The following is a 26,932-nucleotide window of genomic DNA, read 5'->3' as shown; positions in this document are numbered from 1 at the left end:
GCAAAATTAAGAAAATAAACATGATGCGCGTTTTGTTCTCTCTCCCTCAGTGAAGTCCTTTCAGAAACGCGTCAGAAAAATAAACTGTAACTTAACGAATACTTGTCGTAGAAACAAAAGATAAATGTCTAAATAATGCTTGGAATGTCTCCTTTTAACCCTCTGGGGTCTAAGGGGTTTTTAGGGCCCTGGGGAAGTTTTGACATGCACTGACATTTGTGCTTTTTCAGTTGCTTAAAAACATATTAATGGCAAAAGTCTCATAACACTGTGTTCATCACAAACTGGGCTACAATATCATATAATCAACATGTATGTACATGTTTGTATTTTTTAGAGAAAAATGTTTATGCGTGGTTTTTAAAAAAAGCAAAATCAGTCACTGATATAACTCTACAAGACTCATTCTAAACATGTTTTCCCAAGACTTTTCAAAACAGGATCGAGTAGTCTAGAGTTTTTTCTTCAAAATGATGTGAAACTCAGGAGTAAAATGTCATAAGAACTTTAATCTTTCCTCTCAAGTAGATTTTTGCACGTGAGTTTTACTCAGACAGGACCTGAATGAGCTGATGTCACAGAACCGCCAAAATTAGATTATTAAACTGCTGCGCCGAAGGAATAACGATCAAGTGATAAATAAAGCTACAATACTGTATACCTACTGTATAACCATCTTATTTATGTACCAAACAGAACGTCTAAAACATAATATAAACAGAACATCTAAAAGCTATTTTGGGGATGTTTTTATAAATATTATTTTGTTTCATGGTATTATGTTTTATATTATTACGTTTAATGTTATAATGCGTTATTATAATTATCTGATTTAAATATTAAAGATACTTTTTCAAGTTAGCGTTGTTGAGATCAGTGTTTCCTTTCCGGTAGCTAAATAAGATCTCGTTAGCTCCTCCCTTACCTGTTGCATATGGCGCTTTTCCATTGCATAGTACCCCACGGTTTAGTTTAGTTTGGGTCAGCTTACTTTTGAGAGCTTTTCCATTGGGTGCAGTACGTAGTACCCGATACTTTTTTTCGTACCACCTCGGTAGGGGTTCCAAGCGACCCGAGCTGATACCAAACGTGACGCGAAAACACTGTAGATCACTGATTGGTCTGAGAGAATCGTCACGTCATCGCTATAATGTAAATATTAGCTTTAGCTTAATGCTGTCTCAAGCAAACATATTGTTATCTGTGTTCTGCTATAAGTTTCCAAACACCCTTTTAGCGATGAAAAACATCCGCAGGTTGAGAATCCGGGACACCATAACAGTTTTTTCCAGACTTGCAGTTTGTGGCGGCACATTCGCGATGTGCACGTCCGCATTATATATGCTTAAATGCAACTTGAATGAGGCTCAGCGGAGCGCCGTCGACTGACGCCACGGGTCGGGTGTTTGAACAGAAACTGTCATGTGAGACAGAGGTAGTTATAAACGCGATGTGCAAACATCTATTTGTGGTGGCCAATTTTAATTTTGTGGCAGACTGAGAAATAAATGAATGTATGGGAATGTACAACAACGCTCTCACGTGTATGATGTCACAGCAGTAGGCAGCGTAAATATAACGACACGCCTATAATCCCTCCCACTCCGAAGTGATACTAAACTCGATGGAAAAGCTAACCACGCCAAAGTGAGGTGAGCTGACCCGACCCAAACTAAACTAAACCGTGGGGTACTATGCAATGGAAAAGCGCCAATATTCAACAGAGTGGCAGAAACGGAGTAGCCCATAGGCTACCGACAGCAAAGAAACGTATTCTATAGGCTAGATATTTTTTAAGACCTAGCCCTATGTCTATTTCTAACAGACTGTATGCAGTAAAGCACAATGAAATAAGACAACTTGATTTAAAAGGTTTACATAGGCTTTTGTTTGGTTTCATATTTGTCAGTCAACTTTTCAAAATACATTCGGAGCAACGAGGGGATAGACTTTAAAAAAGAGACGCACACAGCCACAGGTAACTCGCGCACGCATCTCTCTCGCTCTCTCTCTCTCTCTCTCTGTCTCTCTCTCTCTCTCGGGTCCTCTTTCAGTTCTCTGTCTCCCTCTTTTACTAATTAATTTAAATAAATGTGATAATTCATTTAAATAAAAGCAATACAATGGCACTACTTTATTTAAAGCAGACGGATTTATTTAAGGCATGAACGTAAACAAACGTTATATTTCTCTATAAACGATGGTGTCTGTACTGCCCTACCAGTTCAAGCACGATCCAGAGAGTTCAGACGCTGTTACGGTATAAACAATGTCCATCAATAAACGCAATTGTATTGAACTTCTTTAGGTGTCTTTAACTCTGCCAGAATGCTAAACGAAGACGAAAATGTGTTTCAAAGACATTCAAAAGGTAATTACACTCTAAAAAAAAAAGGTTCCTTGAGGTTCTATATAGAACCATGGGGTTATTTACTTGGCCAATAGAACCTTTTACCAAAAGAAGGGTTCCATATAGAGCCCTTGGAGGGCAAAGAACCCATTTTATTAAAATGGTTCTATAATTCACGTTTGTGACTGAAGTGTAAACTAAAGATTACAGAATAATTACAGACCTACACAACTCATTTACAAACCTACACAACTCATTCACAAACCTTTTTGTGTCAATAGGCTGTGGTCAAATTAAGAGAGAGTCAACAAATAGGCTATTCATATTTATTGTATGATTTATTTCCTGTGAGCTTTTTTATGCAAGTTTGTACATTAGCATGAAACTTACAGTGCAGTTTGCGTTTTTTGTGAATAACCAGGTGTTTTCTTTATTTTGTACATATTGTCAATGTTTAATTTAACCTGAAGGGGCATTAAAAACAAATAATCGCAAAAGTGCCCTCTGGTGGCGTATATATGCGTTGCACCATAAGCGAAGATGAGCCTCCAGACGTGACAGGTTTTTTCAAACTGAGGAGTTCGGACTCCGGACCGGCATTTCTGCTTGTTGGTACCCTGAGGTAAGTAAACTTTCTACATTTTTGAAACGATATTACACTCTAAAAAACGTTGGATTGTTTTTTCAACCCAACTGCTGGGTTGAGCCAGTTGGGTTATTTTGTTGGGTTGTTTTATCAGTGTTGGGTAGTTTTTGTGTAACCCAACTTGTTGGGTTATATGTTGGATAATTTTGAAGCAGAGCCAGCTTTATAGATACATATAGCTGTTTCTCAATATTACTTTCTCTAGTCCACAAAATGTATTTTAAACATAAGTTCAGGCGAGAATATATATGTATAATGTTCAAATTTGCAGTCGGTTTGTAAAGTGAACGCCAATTTTAAAGTTTAATTACACATGTAATTTATTTAACGTGTACGTTTTAAATAAATAATATTTTGTTGTAAAAGTTGAAATCAAACTGATGCTTTTAATATCATGTTTAGATCATGAAACTTTAGCCTTGAGTTCACAGACAGGGTCACATATTGTGAACTCTCATTTGGTCTGTGTAAGTTACAGACATTTTTATCTTTTTCAAATGTTTTTGATGATGCCCACTTAAATCACAGTTTTGGCTCTTTTCCATAGACCCTGATGGATAAAAGATGGATATTTTTTTCCTGGAGAAGCTAAAACAATGTAACTTTGAGTTTCTGATACCTGATAAAGTTATTTACAGGTAACATGAAAATGCACTTGTTTTTTATAATTTAAAGTGATATGTTGATATTACAATGAGGCATATCAAAACATTTCTTTATTAAGAATCCCTGCTTATTTTTCTGTGAGTATGTTATTTTCAAAAGTGGTATGTAAGGTTGCACGATTAAAGGAATAGTTCACCCAAAAATTATATTAAACCCATAAATTACTCACCTCCAAGCCGTCCAAGATGCATATGTCCATCATTTTTCAGACTAACACATTTTCAGTTATTTTAGAAAATGTTTTAGATCTTTCAGTTAATCAAATGTAAAGTTATGGGGTCCACTCTTTCAAGTCCAAAAAATGTGCATCCATCCTTCACAAAAGAAATCCAAATGGCTCCACGATGATAAACAAAGGTCTTCTGAGGGTAATCCGCGCCGTTTTGTTGTAGAAATATCAATATTTAAACTTTATAAACAAAATAACTAGCTTCTGGCAATTCCGCCATCCAAGACTCCTCTGTATTCAGGACAGCTCTCATCTTAAATGCAGACGCGACCAAGATGGCGCCATTAGCAGAAGCTAGTTATTTTTGTTATATTTCTACAACAACACTGCACGGATTACCCTCAGAAGGCCTTTGTTTATTATCGTGGAGCCATATGGATTTATTTTGTGAAGGATGGATGCAAATATTTTTGGACTTGAAAGAGTGGACCCCATAACTTTACATTTGATTAACTGAAAGATCTAAAACATTTTCTAAAATAACTGAAAATGTGTTAGTCTGAAAAATGATGGACATATGCATCTTGGACGGCTTGGAGGTGAGTAATTTATGGGTTTAATACTATCTCTTTAATTGTATAAAATTGTCAAGCCTATCTAATCGGTAAAGCCGGTTCTGTGATTAGTAGTAAATTGCCATCATCTGAAAACAGGTGAAGCACCGTTAACTACACGCCGTAGTTCACTGACAAGCTAGCCCATATAGCATTCATTATCGCATTAATTTACATTAAAGTTTTATTGAAAATGAATGCATGATTTGTCATTTTCAGAGTTCACCAGACTTCTCTGTGTAATTTCCTGACCATGCCGAAAAGCTATTTGAAACTTGGGCATTGCATTTTCCAGACAGAATCCTGCACTTCCCAGCCAAGAACCAGGAGCATCAACAAATCACCTCCAGGTACACTTGGGAATACAATAGTTGTTTGCTGTGTATTATGACAATAAAGTTACTAATTTAACCTAAACATTTATCTCTACAGAACCCCATGATGATATTCCAACTCCTGTCTACAAAAGTGGGAAGAAAATCTTAAGTCTATGTAAGTAATGGAAGTATTGCACACTTTGCTTTGCAAGCAACCTAAAACATTTAATATTTTGTTTGTGAACTAGCAAGAAGACATGTTTCAAGTACGAATAGAGTTAAAACTCGGACAAGAAAAATTGTCTTTCACTCGCACATCCAAAACATTAACTTTAGGGACAAACGTTAATGTCCAGCCCTGTATTCATTACATAATATATGCTAATAAAGTGTTGGCTATATAAAATAATAAGGGCAAGTATGCAGGTTATTGCAAAATCTAAAAAATTGGGCTTACTGCCAGGTAAAGTGACGTGGCAGAATCTGAAATTACTGTGAATTTGAGTTATTGGCATGAACAAAGAGTATATTGTAAGGTTATTGAATTAAAAAAAGAAATTTCATTACAATTAAACTAGATACTACATTTGTGTGTATGAAATATGAATTGTTTGGTTTTGTATAATAATGCTGCATCATGCGTTTAGAGTCTTTGCTGCATTCTAACAAGTGTTTTGTCTGTTTTCAACAGGTTGGGACCAACATGGTTGCATTCTTCTGAGAGGCTGATGTGACAAAACCATTCCCATTTGTCCTTGGATTGGAAGAAGGCGATCTCTGCCATCAAGCCTTCGTTGTTTTTGACAGACAGTCACTCCAGCAATACACCCTCCTTGGTGATGTTGACATGTTTTAAACTTTTTTTATGTTTTGGACATTAATTTTACTAAGCAGTGCACATCAGTGTGGGTGTTTTTGAAGACTGTTGTTTACAAACTCCCAAGAACGGAATCCCTTTCTATAAGAAGTCTGTGTAGTTATTTGTCATACTAAGGTTATAACTCATGTTGATCATGTATTGAGTGTTTGTGCAACTTTGTTTTGATCTTATGTGTTACATTAACCATTTCTTATTACACGGTTCTCTAAAATGCTAGATTCTGATTGGCCAGTCGTGACATTCTACTACTGCTCAAAACTAAAAACTCCAATGCTGTAAATCATTTTGACAGGTACAGTTTTATATTACACAAAAATTAAATATCAATGTCTATTAATTACATATCCGACATTACCCCATAAACCCCATTGATGCAAAAAGGTAAGGTGCTTAAAGGGACCTGACTTCTGTCACTAATGTTCATCAAAGAGCAAAATAAAAGAAATCTGTGTTTTGTAGCTTTAATGATAATTCTTATGTATTTCATTTAGAATTTAGCATTAAAGACTGTAAAGTGTTTGAGGACTTAATTTAAATTCTGTATATTTCACACTATTTTTATTGAACATTGTGTTTTGAAAAATACATCACTAGTCAATTGCAACCTCAAGTTAATGTAGACTTTAAGGAACCTGTTTGTCTGAAAGTGTATATATAAAGATTTTGTGTTTTAAGATGCTGCATGGAATGACAATGAGGTTTGGAACAGACTTGGTGAAGAACATGGAAACATCTCTAAATAAAATGGCTCCAACCATCATCAGGAGTGCAAAAGAATGAAGTAAAAAACATCTCTACGCCAATCTCATTGGAACAGCAGCGGAAACCACAGAAGGTAACTACATCATATGCTTGTTCTTTGCACAGTGTAAAGTAGCCTTATTTGCATTGTCAATGTAAAGGTTCTAGCACCTATAAATTGTATAAGTGAAAATAATGTTAGTATAAACTTATTCCTTGCCATTGAAGAGTTAACTTGTTAATTAAGAGACACTGGCTGAGAAAGAGTTAAAGTTTACCCACAAATGAAAATTGTCGTCACTTTCTTCAGCAGAACACAACAGAAGATATTTTGAAAAAGTGTGGTAATCGAACAACAATGGTGCCTATTGACCTGCATTGGTTTTGTGTCCATTAAATTGCTACCAGCGTTGTTCGGTTACAGACATTCTTCAAAATCTTTTTTGTGTTTGTGTTCTGCTGAAGAAAGAAAGCCGTGAACGTTTGAAATAACGAGTGAGTGAATGAGTTTTCTTTTGAGTAAAATGTCCCTGTAATTAATTTCTGTACCTAATGTACAATAATTTTTATCTTTGTAGGTCTGGAGAGGAAGGCTGCACTTATGTTATTGCAAGCATTATTTCAAGAAAATCCCAGCTTCCTTTACTGTGTAAATAGTGTAAGTATAGTCTTCTGTAATTTCATTAGCATTTGAGGCACTTCATTTAAAGAGCACCTATTATGGGATACACGTTTTAAAACATCCTTTTGTGTGTATGTGTGTATAAGTACATGCTAACGATATTCAAAAAGCACATACCTCAAAGAAAACGATGACGCGAGTTATCGTCTCCAACGTTCAAGGACTACAAAAAACGCTCGAATTGTAGGCAACAGTTTACTTCCTGGGATTGGTGACGTAGATAAGACCAACATTATCATGAATCCACCCCCTCTGCTGCGCTTGGCTACGCCCTCAAAACTGGGGGTGGGGGTGCGAGAACGCTGAAGGGAACGGAAGTGGCAGAGCGGAGGTTGACTGGAGTTAGAGTGTGTTTACAAACTGTTGTTGCGTGATTAAAGATGTCTAGACGCTGTTTCTTTAGATGTGAGGGCAAACTATCCCTTTATGGCCTTCCTAAGGCAGAGGACATCAGGATGCAGTGGATAAAATTCATGTTTAATATGGTTCCGGCACAATACAGTCAAAAGCTGTTCATATGTTCACGGCATTTTTCCCATGACTCCTTCGCAAACCGTAACGAATTTGAATCTGGTTTTTCGCAACGTCTTCTCCTGAAAGATGGATCAATTCCTACTTTGTTTGGATTACCCTGCACTTCTGGATCACAGGCTGTAAGTATCCATGTCTTTTGTTTACCACTTACGTTACCGGAGCTTAACTTACGTCCGTGTGGAGCGAGCGTGCAAGCTATTTATTGGATTGTAATATTGTATTTCATAAGCCACGTACCATATTTACCCACACGTATGTTGAATTATGTAGACTATCGGTTTTAACATGTTGTAATTCGTTTTTAAATGTTGATTTAGACGTGTTTACAAACTTGCTACCAGCTAAACTGTTAGCTTTACAGGTGTAGCAGCCGATCCTGTTCCCCTCAGAATGTCTGTTCCCCTTCTCGCTTTTTGTACACCCAGCTGTTTTTTCTGAATATTTATTTTATAGTTTTAATTGTTGTAAGCTGTATTAGGTTGTACAAACTCTGTAGATACGCTATACCATACTAAAAAAATTAAATAAATAAAAACACGCAGATATTCTTGGGTACCTGCGCCTGCGCTGTCAGTAGAAACGCTTTATCGACTGGAAGGGGGAACAGACATTCCGAGGGGAAAAGGATCGGCTGCTACACCGGTAAAGTCAAACTCTAAGTAAAGATGATATATTTTACTGTTGTATTTACTTAAAGCTGTAGCTATTTTAGATTTTGAAACAAAAGTAAACACGTCCTGTGTGTTACTCTAATGGGGCATTTAATATGTAATGCGTGAATGTCTGGGTGCGTTATAGTCTAACGATAGTCGTTGTCCTCTATTGTTATGTCCTTTTGGCTGATTATATGTTTGTTTTATTTTTCTATTTTCCAGAGTACATCGCAGCATGTACCCTACACTGTAAAAAGGCAACATGTAGAATGCCAAACTGATCCTCCACATGCAACATCAGTGGGCACACAGTATGATCAGTCAAAAAAACAGAAATCAGTCAGCACACAATTGTCCTTTGGTAAACTAAGGGACTGGCATATGAGGAGCAAAGGTATGTAACATATTTGAGGTATATAGCTAACAATACCACTACCAAAAATGTAAACTTAAATGTATGATTTTCCTTTCTCTCAGAAGGAAAAACAATTTATTAATTTTATTGCTAAAGCATTAATGGGTAAATTACCCCTCTATATTTCAAATTTGCTAATTTACCAGAATAGTGTTTACAGGACAAGGTCGTCAAAGAAAATACTATTAATTACTCAATTAACAAAAACAGCTATTGGTAAAAATGCTTTTTCAACATATGCACCAAATGTCTGGAATGAACTCCAAAATACTTTAAATTTAGTATCACTTCAATCGATTAATTCTTTTAAAAACCTTTTAAAGTCAACTCTGACTGAACAATGTAACTGTTTTTAATTGAGTATCTTATACAATTATTTTACTATGTATAGTGTATAGAGATTTGTGGTGTATCATGTAATTTATGTTTTGTCTGTTATGTATTGTAACTTGGCCGCCATTCTTGGCCAGGACTCCCTGGAAGAAGAGTTACTGTAACTCAATAGGACCTTACCTGGTTAAATAAAGGTTAAATAAAATAAAAAATAACTGATGATGAAAAGTTTTTTTTCTCTGCATTATCGTAGGTTGCCAGGCAGCAGTGTTGTGTCACAGTGTTTCCACTGAAACAACATCAGCGTACCCAGATTTCCCATTCGGATTACAATCTCCAATCTCTTCGACACCTATGAAGACCTCTGCTTTTAATCCAAAGAAAAGACGTTGCATAGAGTTGGAGGAGGAAGATACTGAGAGCGAAACACTATGTGAACCTCACGACACCACATATAACCCAGAAGACACAGTTGTTACTGAAGAATCAGAACTGTCGTAAGTTCAATATATACAGTATGTTATAATGTAATTTTGAAAATCATAATGTACATTTATTTAAAATTGTGTTATTTTACTCATATTTTAGATTTGTGCAAAGTTCCTCATACAATGAAAAAAAATACGTTGTATTTGAAAGCTGCCTCCGAGACTTGTTCGACATCTGTACACTTTGCCGGAGGAAGTGTGATGTTCGTCAACGGCAACAGGGAACTTTTGTGGCATTCAGTCAACTTTGCTCAAACTGCAGTTACAACAAACAGTGGAATAGCCAGCCCATTGTTGGAAGTACACCTACAGGAAATCTTCTTCTGTCTGCTGCAACGTATTTCACTGGTAATTCATTCATCCAGATAGAAAAGGTATTTATATAACTATTCATACCACATTACATAGGAAATTATATGTTTGTATTAGTAGATATCAAAATATTTAAAATTAATAACATTAATAATAATAATAGTTTTATGTTTTATGTAATACTTTCCGATTTTTGTATTTGCAGGTTTTCCGTGCCATGAATCTCCAGGTTTTTCAATATGACACATTCAGGAGACATGCAAGGAATTTGTTGGAACCGGCTATTGTCCACAAGTGGAAAACAGACCAAGCGAATATGCTTTTGGAGTTGCAGAAGAATGATAAAATTGCAATTGCTGGAGATATGAGAGCAGACTCACCAGGTGAGACCAGAATTTCATAAATTGCCTCAACAAAACATATTCAAGCATACTACTTAGATATTTATGTTTTTCAATGTTCCCATCTTTGTTCTTTTTCTATAGGACACTCAGCAAAGTATGGTAGCTACACTCTACTCGACTTGAACACCAAGACCATAATCGACCTTCAGCTTGTTCAGGTGTGTTATATATTCTTTTAAAAACTTTGTCTATATGTGAAGGTTTTTTGTCATATCTTGAAAAATTTTATACTCCTTAGAGCAATGAAGTTGGAGGAAGCTATCACATGGAGAAGGAGGGCCTGAAGCGTTCCCTAGATCTTCTGGATTCAAATGGTCTGATGGTGGACTACATTGTGACTGACCGACATCCACAAATCCAAAAGTTTTTGAGAGAACGCAGCATTACACAATACTATGATGTGTGGAATTTTGAAAAAGGTAAAAATTTATTTTTGGTGTGTTTCTAAACAAGTCTATATTACTGACACAATTCTTTGCGTCAAACAATACTTTATAAAAGTTTAACATAGCTTTTGATTTCTTAACAACTTTATTTTTATCAGGTTTGTCAAAGCGACTATCCCTTCTGGCAGAACAAAAGGGCTGTGAGGTTTTAAAGAAATGGTTGCGCAGTATTAGAAATCATGTTTATTGGTGCGCAACATCTTCAACTTCTGGACCTGAGAAGGTGGCCAAGTGGAACTCCTTGATAATCCATCTTCAAAATGTGCATGTCCATGACGACCCTACATTTTCCAAATGTGAACATCCGGACCAAGAGTCTACAAATTCAACGAAATGGTTAACACCAGGTATGTTTTTGTATTTATTTAGTAAATGTGTAAAATAAAGTAGTATTTACATTTACAATAAATGTATTGCTTGTTATGTATTTACAGATTGTACCTTGCAACCATGCATTATAATGAAAATGCAGACCGTGAGCAAGCTGTAACAAAAGCAGGAGAGGCAAAGTTCAAGGTTGTGTCCCCAAAATCTAAGAGAGGGGAATGCATCGCAAGGCCAGTAAAAACACAAGCAACATACTGTAAGCAGTAACATTTTTATTTCAAATATATTCATTAAATAAATGTACAAACTGTATGAAGCTGTAAAATAAATGATCAAACCCAAAAGATTTACTGTCATATCTTTACAGTTTATGTGGATGACCTGATCAGGCTTGTGTTTGACGAGGTGCTTGAGGACCCAGCTCCATTTGTTGAAAAGCTGAAGGAAATCCCGATTCCATTGGACCTGGCATCACAATTCGAGAGGCCTTCTAAGGAGGACATGATTGAACGCCATCTCACGCGCTTCAGTGTAGGGGTGGTCGGAAGCAGACATACCGACCAGCCTGATCGGGAAACTCCAAGCGGATCCTGAGAACAACACACGATGGGATGACAACCCTATTGTGTCGTCCTAGATAGCCCCAACACCAGCTGACAAAGCTTCGATACGCTGTGTATCTGTAACCTCTGTAAGCATTAAAATGGACAATTATTCAGAGGAGAACAATATAGGATATAGTATAGTATATTATAATTACTAAAGCATGTTTATTTGTATATTTTTACAATTTTAATATATTGCAATAAAAAACTTTTGGCTGAGTCATATGTTTTTTCCAAGATACATATTTTGGGTACTTTGTTACTATAATGCTACTTTAGTGTTATTAGTTAAAAATGTAGTAAAACTTGTTAACACTTACTCCTCTAGTGTTCTGCGCCTCAAAGGCCCATAGTCGGTACTATAAATGTTGTGGATGTTCTGCAGTGTGTAGGGATTAAGACAGTTTGGTTCAAAACCTGGATGATGAATCATGCAGGAAGGAGGTCCTGGAACCTGTTGCATTCTCCTTACAACCTAATAAGTAATTATATAGCACTTATATGTAAGCAGTGTTTTATAATAAAGGTTATTACAGTAAAATAATGTAGAACTAACAAATTAAGTCATTTAAATTAATATTTTACTATATGCCACATATGTGTTTCCATATAGACCAGTTCAAATGATGTAAACAACACTGGTCCAGAAACACTTCTGTTACAGTTTGTGACAGTTATGTTTTTATTTCACATATATTATCTTTAAGATGTTTGTTTAACTTCAGTTAATTCAGGTTTATATGTTCTGTTGGTTTATTTTATCCCAACGTTTATCTAGTGTTAAAAAACGTTGTTTACATCTTTTGAAATGGTCTATAGTTTGCAAAGTAATGTTATACGTTATAATTACCTTTGGAATCTCTTTGCAACACAAGTTTTCAGCCTCGTTTGGCATTCTGGCACAGTTGCCACACAAACACCTAAACAAGTTACATGCAAACTCGAGTTTATTGACGGACATCGTTTTAAACGTGATATTTTGACGTTGCAGTTACTGTACAATACATCCTTATTGTTAGGCGGCTGAGTGAATAAAAAATTACCATTGAGAAACGTTCTGCAAAAGTCTTGCTTGCGGAGGTGTTGCTGTAACGGCCGTCTGCTCGTCTGAACTCTCTGGATCGGACTCGGGCTCGAACTGGTAAGGCAGTACAATCGCCATTGTTTCTGCAATCTGCATGTAGCTGTTTACGTACGTTCCTGCTCTCTTTAGGACCGGGAAACACACGCGAAGTCAGGGGCGTATCCTTTCGAACATACGCCGAACCCAGTTGACCAATAACAGTTGAGTAGGCCATCTGACCAATCAAAGTAAACTAGACATTTTTGGAGGCGGAGACAGGAACTGAATCCGACCGTTTCAGAAAGAGGGCAAAATTGGTGAGGTATGTAGGCAGTTTATAAAAATAATATTGCATTAATTAATTGTTTTTATCAAAAATATTTACTATAGGAGACCTATTTATACGGTAAGGTGCTCATTTAGGGGCATAATAGGTGCACTTTAAAGTAACATTCAATGCAAATATAAAAATATTACTCTGTTTACCCTTAAATAGCATACAGCTCCACATCAATTATTATGAGTCTTGTTGGTTCTTGAGTGTCGCTTGCCTAGTTGTCATACTTTATTTGTGTTAATATGGGGTAATTTTAAGTCTATTTGTTGGCTTCTGTTAATTGTTAAAAAGCACTTAAAAGGTGAAATTTTTGTTTTACAGGAACCCAAAGGTCCCACACCAACCATAATGTTCAACGGCTCTCCTGATCCTCTCAAAGCTGAAAGTATCAACTTTATAATGGACAATGTGAACATAGTATGTGGAAGACATTGACATCACAGGCTGTGAAATGACTGTTTGCATTTTTTTTTCCTCTTCAATGTTCAATACCCTTTTGCCATTAAGCACACAGTGACTTTAATTTATAAAATATATGCTTAAATTTAAATACCTGTACAAAACAAATGTACAATCAACTTGTGTAAATTGTCATTCTATTTAATAGATTGTTCATGAATTGTCTTTTAATGCATTGTGATTTCTTTTCATCATTTCAGACACATGTAAAAGTTACTAAAAATTAGTACTGCATATACTGTACAGTATCTTTGTTTATAAAAACTGCATAAGGGAAATAACTTGAACAAAATTTTTTAATGTATAGTGTAATTAAGAGTTTAGCTGTTTAATACAGAGATGCAATTTTAATATATATATATATATATATATATATATATATATATATATATATATATATATATATATATATATATATATATATATATATATATATATATATATATATATATATTTATTTATAATATATAAACGTATGTATGTTTATTAAAAAGTGAAAGCTTAATGGAAATAATTAAATAACTAAATGGTTGAATGTAATGAGACATTTTAAATGTAAACTAAAGTTTTGCTGTCTTATACAGAATAAAGAGATGTGATTTTAAGTAATTTTTATAGATTTATATTTTTTTACTTCTAAATAGAACCATCTAACTTTGATTCAAAGAACCATTTGGGGTTCTTTTTAATTAACCCATTAAAGTGGTTCTATATTGAACCATTTGGGGGTTCCATATATGAAGCGGGTGATAGAACCATTTCTGGTCCGATATAGAACCATTTTTTTAAGAGTGTATAATGTACTACATTACTGTGCAAACTATATGGAAACACCAAATGAAGCACATAGAAAATATTCATTAAAATGATGATAAAAACTATTTAATTTGTTAGTTCTACATTTCTTTACTGTAATAATGAACGTTTATAGTACAGACTATGGGCCTTTAAGGCGCAGAACACTAGAGCAGTAAGTGTTTATAAGTTTAATTACATTTTTAAACTAATAAGACTAAAGTAGCATTATAGTAACAAAGTACCCAAAAGAACAAAAGATGCAACTTGAAGAAAATATAGTTATCAGTCAAAAGTTTATTATTTATTTCAAAAATATATTTAAATGTTGAAGAATATACAAATAAACATACTTTAGTAACCATATTGTGTTCTTCTCTCAAAAATTGTTCAATTCACTTCTTACAGATTACAGATATCTATACAGATAAAAGGCGCATAGACGCTTTGTCAGCTGATGCTATCCAAGACGACACAATAGGGTTATCATCCTGTCATGTGTTGTTCTCCAGATACGCTTGGAGTTTCCTGATCAGACTGGTCAGTATGTTGTTAGCTTCCGACCACCCCTACACTGAAGCCCGTGAGATGACATGCAATCACATCCTTCTTTAAAGGTCTCTCTATGGGAAGCCGAACTCATCAAAAGAAGGACGAAACTGCGCCACTCGAGTGATCCGTGCTGCACAAACCAATTATATGCGCGGCCCAATGGACAGAGCCGCACGACTGTCTGGATAGCGCAGAGATGAGTTGTTTACTTGCACCACCCAACGGATAGCACAGCGCGGATCAGTTTCATCCGAGCAGGGCGACCCACTGGGAAGCGCAGCGTGACTGTGATGGAATAGACTCTATTTACCCACAATTTTCCGCTAGTATACAATTAATTTCCAGTTTAAATAACCATTTTGTTTATTTTGCCACAAGACAACTTAATTTACTAATGCATAAGTTAAAACAGCATCTAAACACTTATTAGCTTGATTGGTCTGTGTTAAAGATTTGAACGAATTCTACTATTCTGCTATTTGACATTAATTGAGTGCTCGTTTTATATTTATAATAGGCTATATTATAATTTATAATCTTATATGTTGTTCTGAGCCACGTCCCTTTAAAGACACTTCTGATGCTGCTTTGCTTCGTCATTTTTATACTTTATGCATTGCAGTTACATTTATTTTATTATTTTATTTTTGTAATAATTTTAAATTAAAAAAAAAAATTTAATAATTACATTATAGCATTATGCAATTGTTGTGCAGATATTTTTCTGGTAGTGCCAGCTGCATTTCTTGACATATCAGAATGTGGGTTTGCAAGCGAGTTTGGTTTGTTAGTCCCGCACTGATAAAGTGACAGAAGCTGTATTTGTTAATATCTCAACTGTTCCCAATAACCAAGCACTGCTATATAGACCATTTTGCAAGTCGTAAACAACACTGGTCGAAGCTCGTCATGTTTCAGTTTTTTAACACTAACGTTGGGATAAAATACAACAACCAACAGAACATTTAGAACTGAATCAAAAAGTTAAACAAATATCTTTAAGATATATGTGAAATAAAGAAAACAGTTTCAAACTGAAACAGGAAGTGTTTTTTTGGACCAGCGTTGTTTACATCTTGCAAAATGGTTTAAGTGGCTTCTATAAGAGGGGGAGTGAAATTTGCAGAAATTGCCTACCAATAAATGAACAGTCGAAAAATGATACTTTTATTTTTTAATCTTTAATATTTAGTAATATTTTGACAGCACTAACACGGTTTTGTCACAGTAGCAGAGAATTGTGGGTAAATTACTCTATCAGAGTCACGCTGCCCTTCCCAGTGGGTCGCGCAGGTTTGTGGTTCGAGCAGCGCTGTCCAAATTGATCCGCGCTGCTCGGATGAAGCTGGTCCGCGCTGCGCTATCCGTCGGGTGGCGCAAGTAAACAACTCATCTCTGCGCTAACCAGACAGTCGCGCGGCTCTGTCCATTGGGCCGCGCATATAATTGGTTCGCGCAGCGCGGATCACTCGAGTGGCGCAGTTTCGTCCTTCTTTTGACGAGTTCGGCTTCCCATATCTCTCATAAACCCCATTCACACAGACATTTGGTCCCAGAAAATACCCGTAAAATTGCCAGACAAGCGTCTGTGTGAATACAAACTCGTCCCGTTAATCTTCTGGGATCGTTGCCGGAAAGAGGATCTAGTCACATACACGGATAACCCTCTGTGTGAACAAGAAGCCGCAAGAATGCCGTAATGGGCATGTCGTAATGGTTCAGCTCCTTACAACGAGAGATAACATGCATATAAACATTCACCACGAGAAATGTTGCAAACTAGATTGAAGCAGTTATCAGGAAATGATAAATGAGACGCATTAACAATAAATGTGCCGTAGTGAGGACGCGCGTGTCATGGCAACATGAAGTTGGTTCAACTCTTTAAAATAAGGAATTGACAACATTCACGACCAGGGCCGGCCCGAGGCATAAGCGAACCAAGCGGCTGCTTAGGGCCCCTGCCGGCCACCAGGGGGCCCCCGCCCCAATCGTTTTTTTATTTTTATTTTTTATACAATTAAATAACTTAAACAGGTAATATAAATGGATGAATGAATGAATACGAATTTATAAATGAATAATTAAAGACAAGAAAATTTTGATTTGCAGACAACTATGTGTCTGCAGTGCTAGCGTTTTAGTCAGGCGCAACATAGACACCTGCGCCACCTGCGCGTCGGCGGCGGCGCGCAAGTGCACAACGTCGTCACTCACTGTAAACAATGATGAGCCATTTGACATGTCAAAAAAAAGGATATATCCCTCTGGGGCCGAAAAGAGAACAAAGAAAAGGACCGAGGATGAGAAAAAAAGAGCAAGATAAAGGTATGTTTGCATGATTATATACAGTATGTTTAATTTGTGTTAGTGGTGTGACAGATCGACGTTAATCCGTGACCGTGATCGACCCACGGTTCGGCTCGCATGTGCTTAAATAGTGAAAGTTTATAATTCGCACGTGTTTCAAAGGCTTGCAAAAGTTAACATTTCAAGTGATTTTAAACAATTTATCCCGCAAAAAGGCGCTAAAGTGAGCAGTATTCTGCGAGCCCATGCGGTTTAAATTGTCCAGCCCAGCTCCCTTCAGAGATCAGAACACTAACACTTGATGTTTAAACTTTAGAGAGAGTTACGCTATTTTGTGTCATACTGTAGTCCATTAACATATATTTGAGGAATAGAGCACTGAAAAGAACATAACGTTTTTATGCTCCCCCGTCTGTATTTCCGTCTGTGTGAGTGCGCCGCGTATAAGTGCACTTAGTAGGGCACACATAAAATCTTTCTGTTCTTGACAGGGCACATACAAACAAAATGATCTCCACAGTACTCTTTTCCAATAAAAACAGTTGTTTATGTCTTTAGACGGTTTATGTATAGATTAGGCAGAAACCAGGTCCGTGCTTCTCTTAAAGAGACAGTAACCTTAATTAACCTACTTAAGTCTGTGTCATTAATGTTAATCAAACCTTCCAAGACAAAGAGAAAATCACTTCTGTAGCTCTAAAAAAGAATAATTATATTTAATTCATACAATAAAGTGTTATGATTCATTTGATTTGATTTCTGTTCCTAATGCTAATTTTAGCCCTTACTTAATGTGCAACTTTGTTCTTTTTATAAATGTTTGTAAGTAATTTCTTCATTTTTTTATTAGTTTTTCCAACCCCTTATTCTGCTGATCCGAAAAATGATCAGATCTGTGCCTCAAAAACCATAATGTGATCCGAACCGTGAGTTTTGTGATATATCACACCCCTAGCTAGCATTGCTGTATGTGTTGAAGTGAACGTTCCAACATCGGTAATGTTCCAGCTTCATAGGCAAAGCACATGCGCTCTCTGTCTAAGATCTTTGGTAAGAGATGGTATTGGACTTTATGAGAATATATACCAATACCATGTTGGGTAGGGAGATTTCTGTGATGAAAATGGACTTCAATCTTATTTATATGGTGGGTAGTGATGTAACAGTGCTATCCTATATTTATTTATTTATTGCTTGTTGTGTAAGTAATGAAAAATAAGCAAAATAAACTCATTCTGCTCGATCAACTATGCACTTATCCAATGCTATTTTTTTCAGGAACACTGTTGAAGTACTTTGGAGCACAACCAACTCCACCCGCCCCTGATGTTTCATCAAGTGTCAGTGTCTCCACAGCTGATGATGCAGCAGATGAGGTTTTTATTGTTGGCCAATGTTAACATTCCATAGCCTGTTAATATGACATGACACATTGAAGAATAAAGTATTTTATTTAAGTATAGATTTTTTTCATTATTTAAATTATTATTCATTTATAATGTAACATTAGAGCGTGACATTTGTGTCCGCGTGGTGGGAGGGGGGCCCCCAAACACATTCTGCTTAGGGCCCCCAAGAGGCTCAGGCCGGCACTGTTCACGACGAGAAATGTCAGCAAACTGGACTGAAGCAGAATCAGGTAAGTTAGCTTGTCATTTACTGCGTTGAAACGAAGATCATTCAGCAGCATAAAAGAATATCGCGTCACATGCTCATTTGAGCTATAATAAACGAAAATAGCCCCGCGTCATCCCGACAAGATATATCGTTCAGCTCCTCAAAATGCGGGTTTTAAATGCATATAAACAATCACGATGAGAAAGGTCTGAAAACTGTATTAAAGCAGAGATCAGGGAGCTCGTCAAATATCCACTCTGAAGTTGAAATCATTCACCAACATAGAACTGTGCGTTCACGCGCTCCTTTGTAGTCTTATTATAAACAAAAATGCACGCGAGTTGTTTCTGGAAAGAGGAATAATAAATACTTTGCAAACTTCAGACGCTGCGTAGAAGAGAGGACGGGACTTTCAACAGGTCACGTGTCTTTCCGGGACCATCAGATGCCATGTAATCTTGGCAGTGTGAATGAACAAAAACTCTAACTATTCCGGAAAAATCCAGGATGCCTATCCCGTGTATTTTACGGAATGTCTGTGTGAAAAGGGCTATACTGTGATGCCAGGTCCATTGGAATCAGGATTTCCTTCAGCTTTTCAAATGGGTCCTGAAATACCTCATCAAACACAAGCCTGATTATGTCATCCACATAACTGTAAAAATATTGCAGTCAATAAATCTTTTGTTTTAATCATTTATTTCCCTGCTTCATACATTAAGTTTTTTAAGTATTTTTTTTTTATGAATATATTTGAAATAAAAATATTACTGCTTACAGTATGTTGCTTGTGTTTTTACTGGCCTTGTAATCTATTTCCCACTTTTAGTCTTTGGGAACACAACCTTGTACTTTCCCTCTCCTGCTTTTGTTACTGCTTGGTGACAGTCAAGCAATATAAACAGACAATACATTTATTGTAAATGTAAATACTACTTTATATAACACAGTTACTTAAATACTTAAATACCTGCACAGCATTCCAATAAATGGGAAAATCCCTTTTTTTGCTGCAAATCTGAGAATCAGGCTATGTAAGGCATCCACTGATGATGGTGATGGAAACATTGTGAAACAACGCTACTGCCTGGGTTCCTATGATTATGCAGAGAAAAAAAACTTAGTCATCATCAGTTATACATTTAAGACTGGAAGTGGTATCACTACCTAAATACCTCAAGTATGTTATATACCTTTGCTTCTTATATGCCAGTCCGACTCCTCGTACTGTGTGCCCACTGATGTTGCATGTTTGGCATTATACATCATGTCTACTGCTGCCTACAGTGTAGAAGGATGTGTCCCGCTGCGATTCTAGGATATAGACAAATAAAAAAACATGTAATTAGTCAAAAAGACATATTATAACAATAGGGTACAACGACACTAAATCGTTAAGACTATTAATTTCAACGTTCATGTATTACATATTACATGCCCCAACATTAGCAACACAAATGACGTGTTTACTTTTTTTCAAAATCTCAGAAAGCTTCATGTAAATACAACAGTAAAATACATATAAACAAATCATTTGTACTTTAATCATGAGAACAAACTTTACCGGTTTAGAGTTTGTAAACACGACTAAATCAACATCTAAAAACTAATTAAAACAATAAAAACAACGGATAGTCTGCATAATTCAACATACATGTGGGTAAATATGGTACATAGTTTATGAATCGCTCTACACGCACATAACGTTAAGCGCCGGGAACGTAAAAGGTTAAGCTCCGGGAACGTAAAAGGTAATCAATAAACATGGATACTTACAGCCTGTGATCCAGAAGTGTACGGTAATCCAACTTTCAGGAGGAGACGTTGCACAAATCGTTGCACAAATCCAGCTTCAAATTCAATACGGTTGTGAAAATGCCGTGAACATATAAACAACTTCTGACTGGATTGTACCGGAGCCCGGAACCATATTAAACATAAATTCTAACCACTGTTCCCTGGCATCCTCTGCCTTGGGAAGGCCATAAAGTGCTATTTTGCCCTCGCACCTAAAGAAACAGTGTTTACTCAACATATTTAATCGCTTAAAATGCCCAACAAGAGTTTACAAACACACTCTAAACAGGAACTCCCAACCTCCACCATTTCCGTTCCCTTCTGCACACCCCCAGAGAGGGCTGAACTATGATAATGTTGGTCTTGTCAATGACACCAATCCCAGAAAGTAAACTGTTGCCTACAATCAGAGTGTTTTTTGTAGTCCTAGAACGTTGGAGACGATAAATCGGATCATAGTTTTCTTTGGGGTGTGTACTTTTTGAATATCGTTAACATGTACTTACACACCTACACACAAAAGGTTGTTAAAAACGTGAATCTTATAATAGTTGGTCTTTAAAGATGGGTAGAAAAAAATCGTTTAACTCTGAAATCCCAATTTACCCAAAATTGATTATTTTATTTAAAAGGAAAAAATATGAAACAAATACACACATAAGCATACACTTTTTCACATTAGTACATTAAGGACCTAATATTTCCATGAGTAAATCTGAATTGCCTCGTTGAAAAAATATGTATGGGGGGGGGGACACAAAGCAAAGCTTAAGGCAAAAGTAAGGAAGTGTAAGTTTTTATCAGGTCTCCAAAAAGCACTTTAGAATTATTATGAGCACATCTGTAAATATGGATGTGGTCAGATGGGTCCACATCTTCTCAATTTGAGCGTTTAAAAAAACCTTGTTTTTGCATTACACCGAAATTGTGATACTGTTATTTAAATGTAAAAAGATCATATATTTTCATTTTATATTAAAAGTGAGGTTCTAAAGAGATTACTTGATTTATGCCAATTGCCATGCCACTTTAAAGGAGAGATTTTACAATACTTATAAACCGTATGAAAATAAATCATTGGTGTTCTCATAGTACACATGTTAAGTTCTAGCTCAAAATACCATATAGATAATTTATTATAACACTGTAAAATTGCCACTTTGTAGGTGTGAGCAAAAATGTGATTTGGGTTGTGTCCTTTTAAATGCAAATGAGGTTATCTCTGGACTGAATGGCAGTGTTGTGGTTGGATAGTGCAGATTAAGGGGCAGTATTATTATAATAAGATCCCATTCTGACATCACAAGGGGAGCTAAATTTCAATGACCTATTTTTTTTCCATATGCGTGCAGCAGTGGCGGTTCTACACGGAGGCCAAGGGTGGCCCGTGCCTCTGTAGACATGTCCCTGGCCACCCCTGTGGCCACCCCGTGCTGACCAAATAAAAAAGTATAAATTTATTTTGATTTTACACGCGAGCGCCAAAAGCGGAACTAATGCGACGCAACGTTCTAAACGGGCAAATTAGAGCGGCGCACCCAACCACTGTAGCTGGCTGCAGGTGCTGCTCAGCGAGTGTCTCAATTCGTTCTCAATCGCCCGATGTTGAGAATGTGTATGCAGGTTTGGGCACTGGTAAGGACTCTAGCTCACTTCACATTGGGACACAGTTCACTTGTTCTCCTGTGACGTGGCTGCTTAAGCGCGGTGATCATTCACAGCTGTTACTCATCAACAACCGGCAAAACCAACATCTCGCTAACTTTTTTAAGTTTACACATTGTAAAAAGCGCTGTAATTATGTTCTTACATATACGTGCATACAATTGGAGGAATATAATTAAATGTTACATATAAAAATGTTTACAATTTAAAATAAATATTATTTTAAATACTGATTAGATTGTGGTCCCTAACTGTCTAGCAATGTGTGTTTTGTAAACTAAAACAAACGTTTGTCTTTATAAAAGTTTGCATTTCATAAAGTTTATTGAGTAGGCTCGCATGATTTTCGGTCGGGGGGCTTTAGAAAAGAGCCCAGCTCCCCTTTTGCACCTGCACTCACTCTTTTATTAAATTAATATTTATATGATTGTAAAGTAAAATAAAGTTTACGGGGCAGTTTCCCGGAAAGGGATTAGACTAGTCCTAGACTAAAATAAATGTAAGAGCTGTCCAAATGGAAAACAACTTGCAATGCCATATCTTAAAACCCTGCTGAAAAACCAGCATCAAACCAGCATGGGAATTATGCTGGTTTGATGCTGGTTTAGCTGGTGGTCACCAGCATACCAGCACCAAAACACAACATATGCTGGTCTTGCTGGTATGCTGTTTTTTTTCAGCAGGGAATACACCAGTGCCCTTTGTTTTGCTTCAAAATGCACACAAGTATGTATTTACTAATGCATGTTTGTTAAAACTAGTTATATATCCTAATTAAACTAAGGCCTAGTCCTGTCTTAAACTAATTCCTGTAACCACCCCTAAAATCTTTAAATATAATTTCTTGCCATTTTTTTATGTGCCCCTCTGGTAAAACACTGGCCCCTCCTTGGCCCCCCTAGTGAAATTTGTCTAGAACCGCCACTGGCGTGCAGAGAATGGTTAACCAAAACTAAGTTACTGGGTTGATCTTTTTCACCTTGTTCTAGGTATATAGAAGCACTGAGGACCCAATTACTGTATAGCACTTACAGTATAGATCTGATAATAATCAAAGTTCTACATTACACACTCAGAAATAAAGGTACAAATGCTGTCACTGGGACAGTACCTTTTAAAAGGGTCCTAATATGTACCATTGTGGTACAGATACTGTATGTACTTTTCAGGTACCATTATGCTTCCCTAAAGTACCAATTAAAAAGGTTCCACAACAGTGATAACTTTTGTACCTTTGTGTACCTTTATTGCCTAGTGTGTACAATAGTTTGAAGTTATGCATACATATTTCCCTATTACTAATAAGTTTGTTAAATAAATGCATTTTTATAAGTAATGCAAAAAAATTCTGTGGTAATAATTCAAAAATGTGTGTGCAAACAGTAGTACTATTAACTAAAATGATATAAAGAAAAATTACAAAACTCCATCAGTTCTGAAATGAAAAAAAAGAATGTGTAAAAAATGATTGAATTGAAATGAAAGGCTTATGGTGAGTGCTATACTGTAAATGGTCCAATCTTTAAATGAAAATATTCATTACCCATTATGTAAATAAACAACCCTTCAGTGACAGTGTAAATTGAAAACACTGAGCAACATATGCTGACAGTCTGGTCAACTGCATCACTGTTACCTTTGAAAGAAATAAGGGCTAAAAGATTTGTACATTTTGCAATTAAGAGTTTTATATAATGTCATAATGATAATTATTATAATACAGGATTCCTCATAATTGGAAAACCCTGGTTTTGGCATTGAAGACTCAATGAAGTTGGAGATTATATTTCTGTAATTTAGACAAAAACATCCCTCTGACCACACAGAGCCAATTCAATATTGCAAATGTCATGCAAGTTTCCAGTTTATGTGCATGCTTTTTAATGGGAGGCTCTGCGATAGTATGGAAAAAATAGCCAACATTTCTAAATTATAGAGATAAGTACTTTTTAAAGGTTATTTTTAAAGTGCCTCATTTTAACCTCATACAGTAGGTCACTTTGTACTAATAACTTCATTTTCAACGTAATTAACAAATAGGCCTGTTATGACTTTAAATATTACTTAGCAGATTCATAGTTAATGTAATAAAACATTCTTATTCTTATAAATGACATTAAACTATGATTTTTTATACTTAAATGCATTTTCATTAGAATGTCAGTGGACTATTGACACGTTAAGCACTATACAATGTCTGTTAATAACTTGAAAATATGCATGAATTCCCAAATCCTACAGAATCAATACAGCACAGTACATGCCAAAATAATTTTGACCATGGATCAAATCAAGAGGGGATACGGAAATCCAGGAGTGTCCATGATGGGGAGACCATTGGGTAGATGGCCAAACAGTGTCTTGCCCAGCAGCCAAGGTCAGCCCTTGTTTGTGACAGTAGAGAGAGGATCCAGCAGTTAAATACACAAATAAAAATTGGCCACGTTTTGTTTGCTCTCAAAATGACAATGAGAATTAATTAGTATAAAGGCTTTGTTTTCTTCAACAGTTCATCTAACGTTTTTGTAATTGAAAAAATTAAGTTTTGGGTTGCATTTAGGATATGCACCATTTTTATGGTGAACTGAAAAAGTACTACAAAGAATCAATGAAATGAAATACAAAGAACAGAAGAGCCTGAGTTGTACAGTGAAAAAGAATACAATGACATTAAATAGGATATGAAGCCCAATAGGATATGAAAATCAACTACAGAAAAAATGACAAAGCCTATTCCCCATCTTGAGCCCACAAAACTCAATGTACTTGTGGAAGACGTTCAATGCTATTCTCCCGAGACCCCAGAACAGAAACCAAGTTAAACTTTGTAGATCTTAAGGTAATAAGCACAAACAAAATCAAAATCAATATAAGTGCATCAAAAGCAAATCATCAAAATGTTCCAAACACAAACATGTACTATTGATAAAACATTGTGGGAAACAGCATAAGCGTAAGCAAAAAAAACTTTGTATTATAGTACCTGAATTACTTAAAGGGCGTGTTGCAGGGTAAATTTTACAACGAATTTGGGCAATTTGCTTGTTGATAATAAACATTTAAACTGTTATCCATTGTATTTTATGTTATTGGTTATCACAAAACGGAATACTATACGTAAAAGTACAGTGGTTTGCAAGGATTCTCCTTTCCCCCTCAACGCACAAGAATTTGGGGAGAGAATTTGCCCTAAGAGCATTGAGAGTGACTAGAGAGACGAGTAAAGTACAATATTCAGATTATATCAATGCAAATTATAGATAAATACATAGATATAGACAGACTAGACAGACAGACTAGACAGACAGACAGACTAGACAGACAGACAGACAGACAGACAGACAGACTAGACAGACAGACTAGACAGACAGACAGACAGACTAGACAAGACAGACAGACAGACAGACTAGACAGATAGACTAGACAGACAGACTAGATAGACAGACAGACTAGATAGACAGACAGACTAACTAACCGACCAGACAGACAGACTGACCAGACAGACTAGACAGACAGACTAACTAACTAACCGACCAAACAGACAGACAGACCGACCAGACAGACAGACAGACAGACAGACAGACAGACCGACCAGACAGACAGACCGACCGACCGACCGACCGACCGACCAGACAGACAGATCGACCAGACAGACAGACTAGACAGACAGACAGACTAACTAACTAACCGACCAGACAGAAAGACCGACCAGACAGACTAGACAGACAGACTAACTAACCGACCAGACAGACAGACAGACCGACCAGACAGACAGACAGACCGACCGACCGGACAGACAGACCGACCGACCGACCGACCAGACCGACCGGACAGACCGACCGACCGACCGACAGACCGGACCGACCGACCGGATAGACCGACCGACAGACCGACCGACCGGACAGACAGACCGACCGGACCGACCGACCGACCGACAGACCGGACCGACCGACCGGACAGACCGACCGGACAGACCGACCGACCGGACAGACAGACCGACCGGACCGACCAGACAGACAGACCGACCGACCAGACAGACAGACCGACCCGACCGACAGACAGACAGACAGACAGACCGACCAGACAGACCGACAGACAGACAGACCGACAGACAGACAGACAGACACACCGACAGACAGACAGACAGACCGACCAGACAGACAGACCGACCAGACAGACAGACCGACCAGACAGACAGACAGACCGACCAGACCGACCGACCCGACCGACCCGACCGACAGACAGACAGACAGACAGACCGACCAGACAGACAGACCGACCAGACAGACCGACAGACAGACAGACCGACAGACAGACAGACCGACCAGACCGACAGACCGACAGACCGACCAGACAGACAGACCGACCAGACAGACAGACCCGACCGACCCGACCGACCCGACCGACCCGACCGACCCGACCGACCGACAGACAGACCGACAGACAGACCGACCGACAGACAGACAGACCGACAGACTGACAGACCGACAGACAGACAGACCGACAGACAGACAGACAGACAGACCGACAGACAGACCGACCGACAGACCGACCGACCGACAGACCAGACAGACAGACAGACAAACAGACCGACCGACCACCCGACCGACCGACAGACAGACCCGACTGACCGACCCGACCGACCGACCCGACCGACCCGACCGACCGACCCGACCGACCGACCGACCGACCGACCGACCGACCGACCCGACCGACCGACCGACCCGACCGACCCGACCGACCGACCGACAGACA

At 37.3% G+C, this 26,932-nt stretch overlaps 3 protein-coding genes and 1 long non-coding RNA gene across 4 annotated transcripts in view; 2 read left to right on the top strand and 2 right to left on the bottom strand.

The window, feature by feature from the left end:
* The window catches only part of farp2 (FERM, RhoGEF and pleckstrin domain protein 2), an 870,640-nt gene that overhangs the window by 500,850 nt on the left and 342,858 nt on the right, over positions 1-26,932 (bottom strand).
* On the top strand, positions 4,605-5,882 carry LOC135751922 (uncharacterized). The gene is made up of 3 exons (XR_010533078.2): positions 4,605-4,795; positions 4,878-4,937; positions 5,454-5,882. It is a non-coding gene; the product is annotated as an uncharacterized lncRNA (long non-coding RNA).
* Positions 8,496-11,482, top strand: LOC135751914 (uncharacterized). Its single transcript, XM_065270196.2, has 9 exons — positions 8,496-8,646; positions 9,254-9,497; positions 9,589-9,862; positions 10,006-10,183; positions 10,286-10,362; positions 10,443-10,623; positions 10,749-10,997; positions 11,085-11,233; positions 11,345-11,482. The coding sequence occupies exons 1-8, from the start codon at positions 8,634-8,636 to the stop codon at positions 11,138-11,140; spliced, it is 1,272 nt and encodes a 423-aa protein (XP_065126268.1). The 5' UTR covers positions 8,496-8,633; the 3' UTR covers positions 11,141-11,233; positions 11,345-11,482.
* On the bottom strand, positions 11,297-13,635 carry LOC135751917 (P2X purinoceptor 7-like). Its single transcript, XM_065270198.2, has 4 exons — positions 12,626-13,635; positions 12,433-12,502; positions 11,903-12,057; positions 11,297-11,666 (listed from the first exon to the last, which is right to left on the bottom strand). Exons 1-4 carry the CDS (start codon positions 12,760-12,762, stop codon positions 11,504-11,506), a joined length of 525 nt encoding a protein of 174 aa, XP_065126270.1. The 5' UTR covers positions 12,763-13,635; the 3' UTR covers positions 11,297-11,503.

Source organism: Paramisgurnus dabryanus, chromosome 7, assembly GCF_030506205.2.
Source record: "Paramisgurnus dabryanus chromosome 7, PD_genome_1.1, whole genome shotgun sequence".
Taxonomy (NCBI): domain Eukaryota; kingdom Metazoa; phylum Chordata; class Actinopteri; order Cypriniformes; family Cobitidae; genus Paramisgurnus; species Paramisgurnus dabryanus.
The sequence above is the reverse complement of the archived record's forward strand: the minus strand, read 5'-3'. Positions and strand labels throughout refer to the sequence as shown.

Coding starts and splice junctions, on each gene's coding strand:
- LOC135751914 (XM_065270196.2), top strand. Junction 10,624..10,748: donor TGTGTGGAATTTTGAAAAAG/GTAAAAATTTAT, acceptor TATTTTTATCAG/GTTTGTCAAAGCGACTATCC. Junction 10,998..11,084: donor AACGAAATGGTTAACACCAG/GTATGTTTTTGT, acceptor ATGTATTTACAG/ATTGTACCTTGCAACCATGC.
- LOC135751917 (XM_065270198.2), bottom strand. CDS start 12,762: ATGCAGATTGCAGAAACAATGGCGATTGTACTGCCTTACCAGTTCGAG. Junction 12,503..12,625: donor TTGCAGAACGTTTCTCAATG/GTAATTTTTTAT, acceptor TAACTTGTTTAG/GTGTTTGTGTGGCAACTGTG. Junction 12,058..12,432: donor GTTGCAAAGAGATTCCAAAG/GTAATTATAACG, acceptor ATTACTTATTAG/GTTGTAAGGAGAATGCAACA.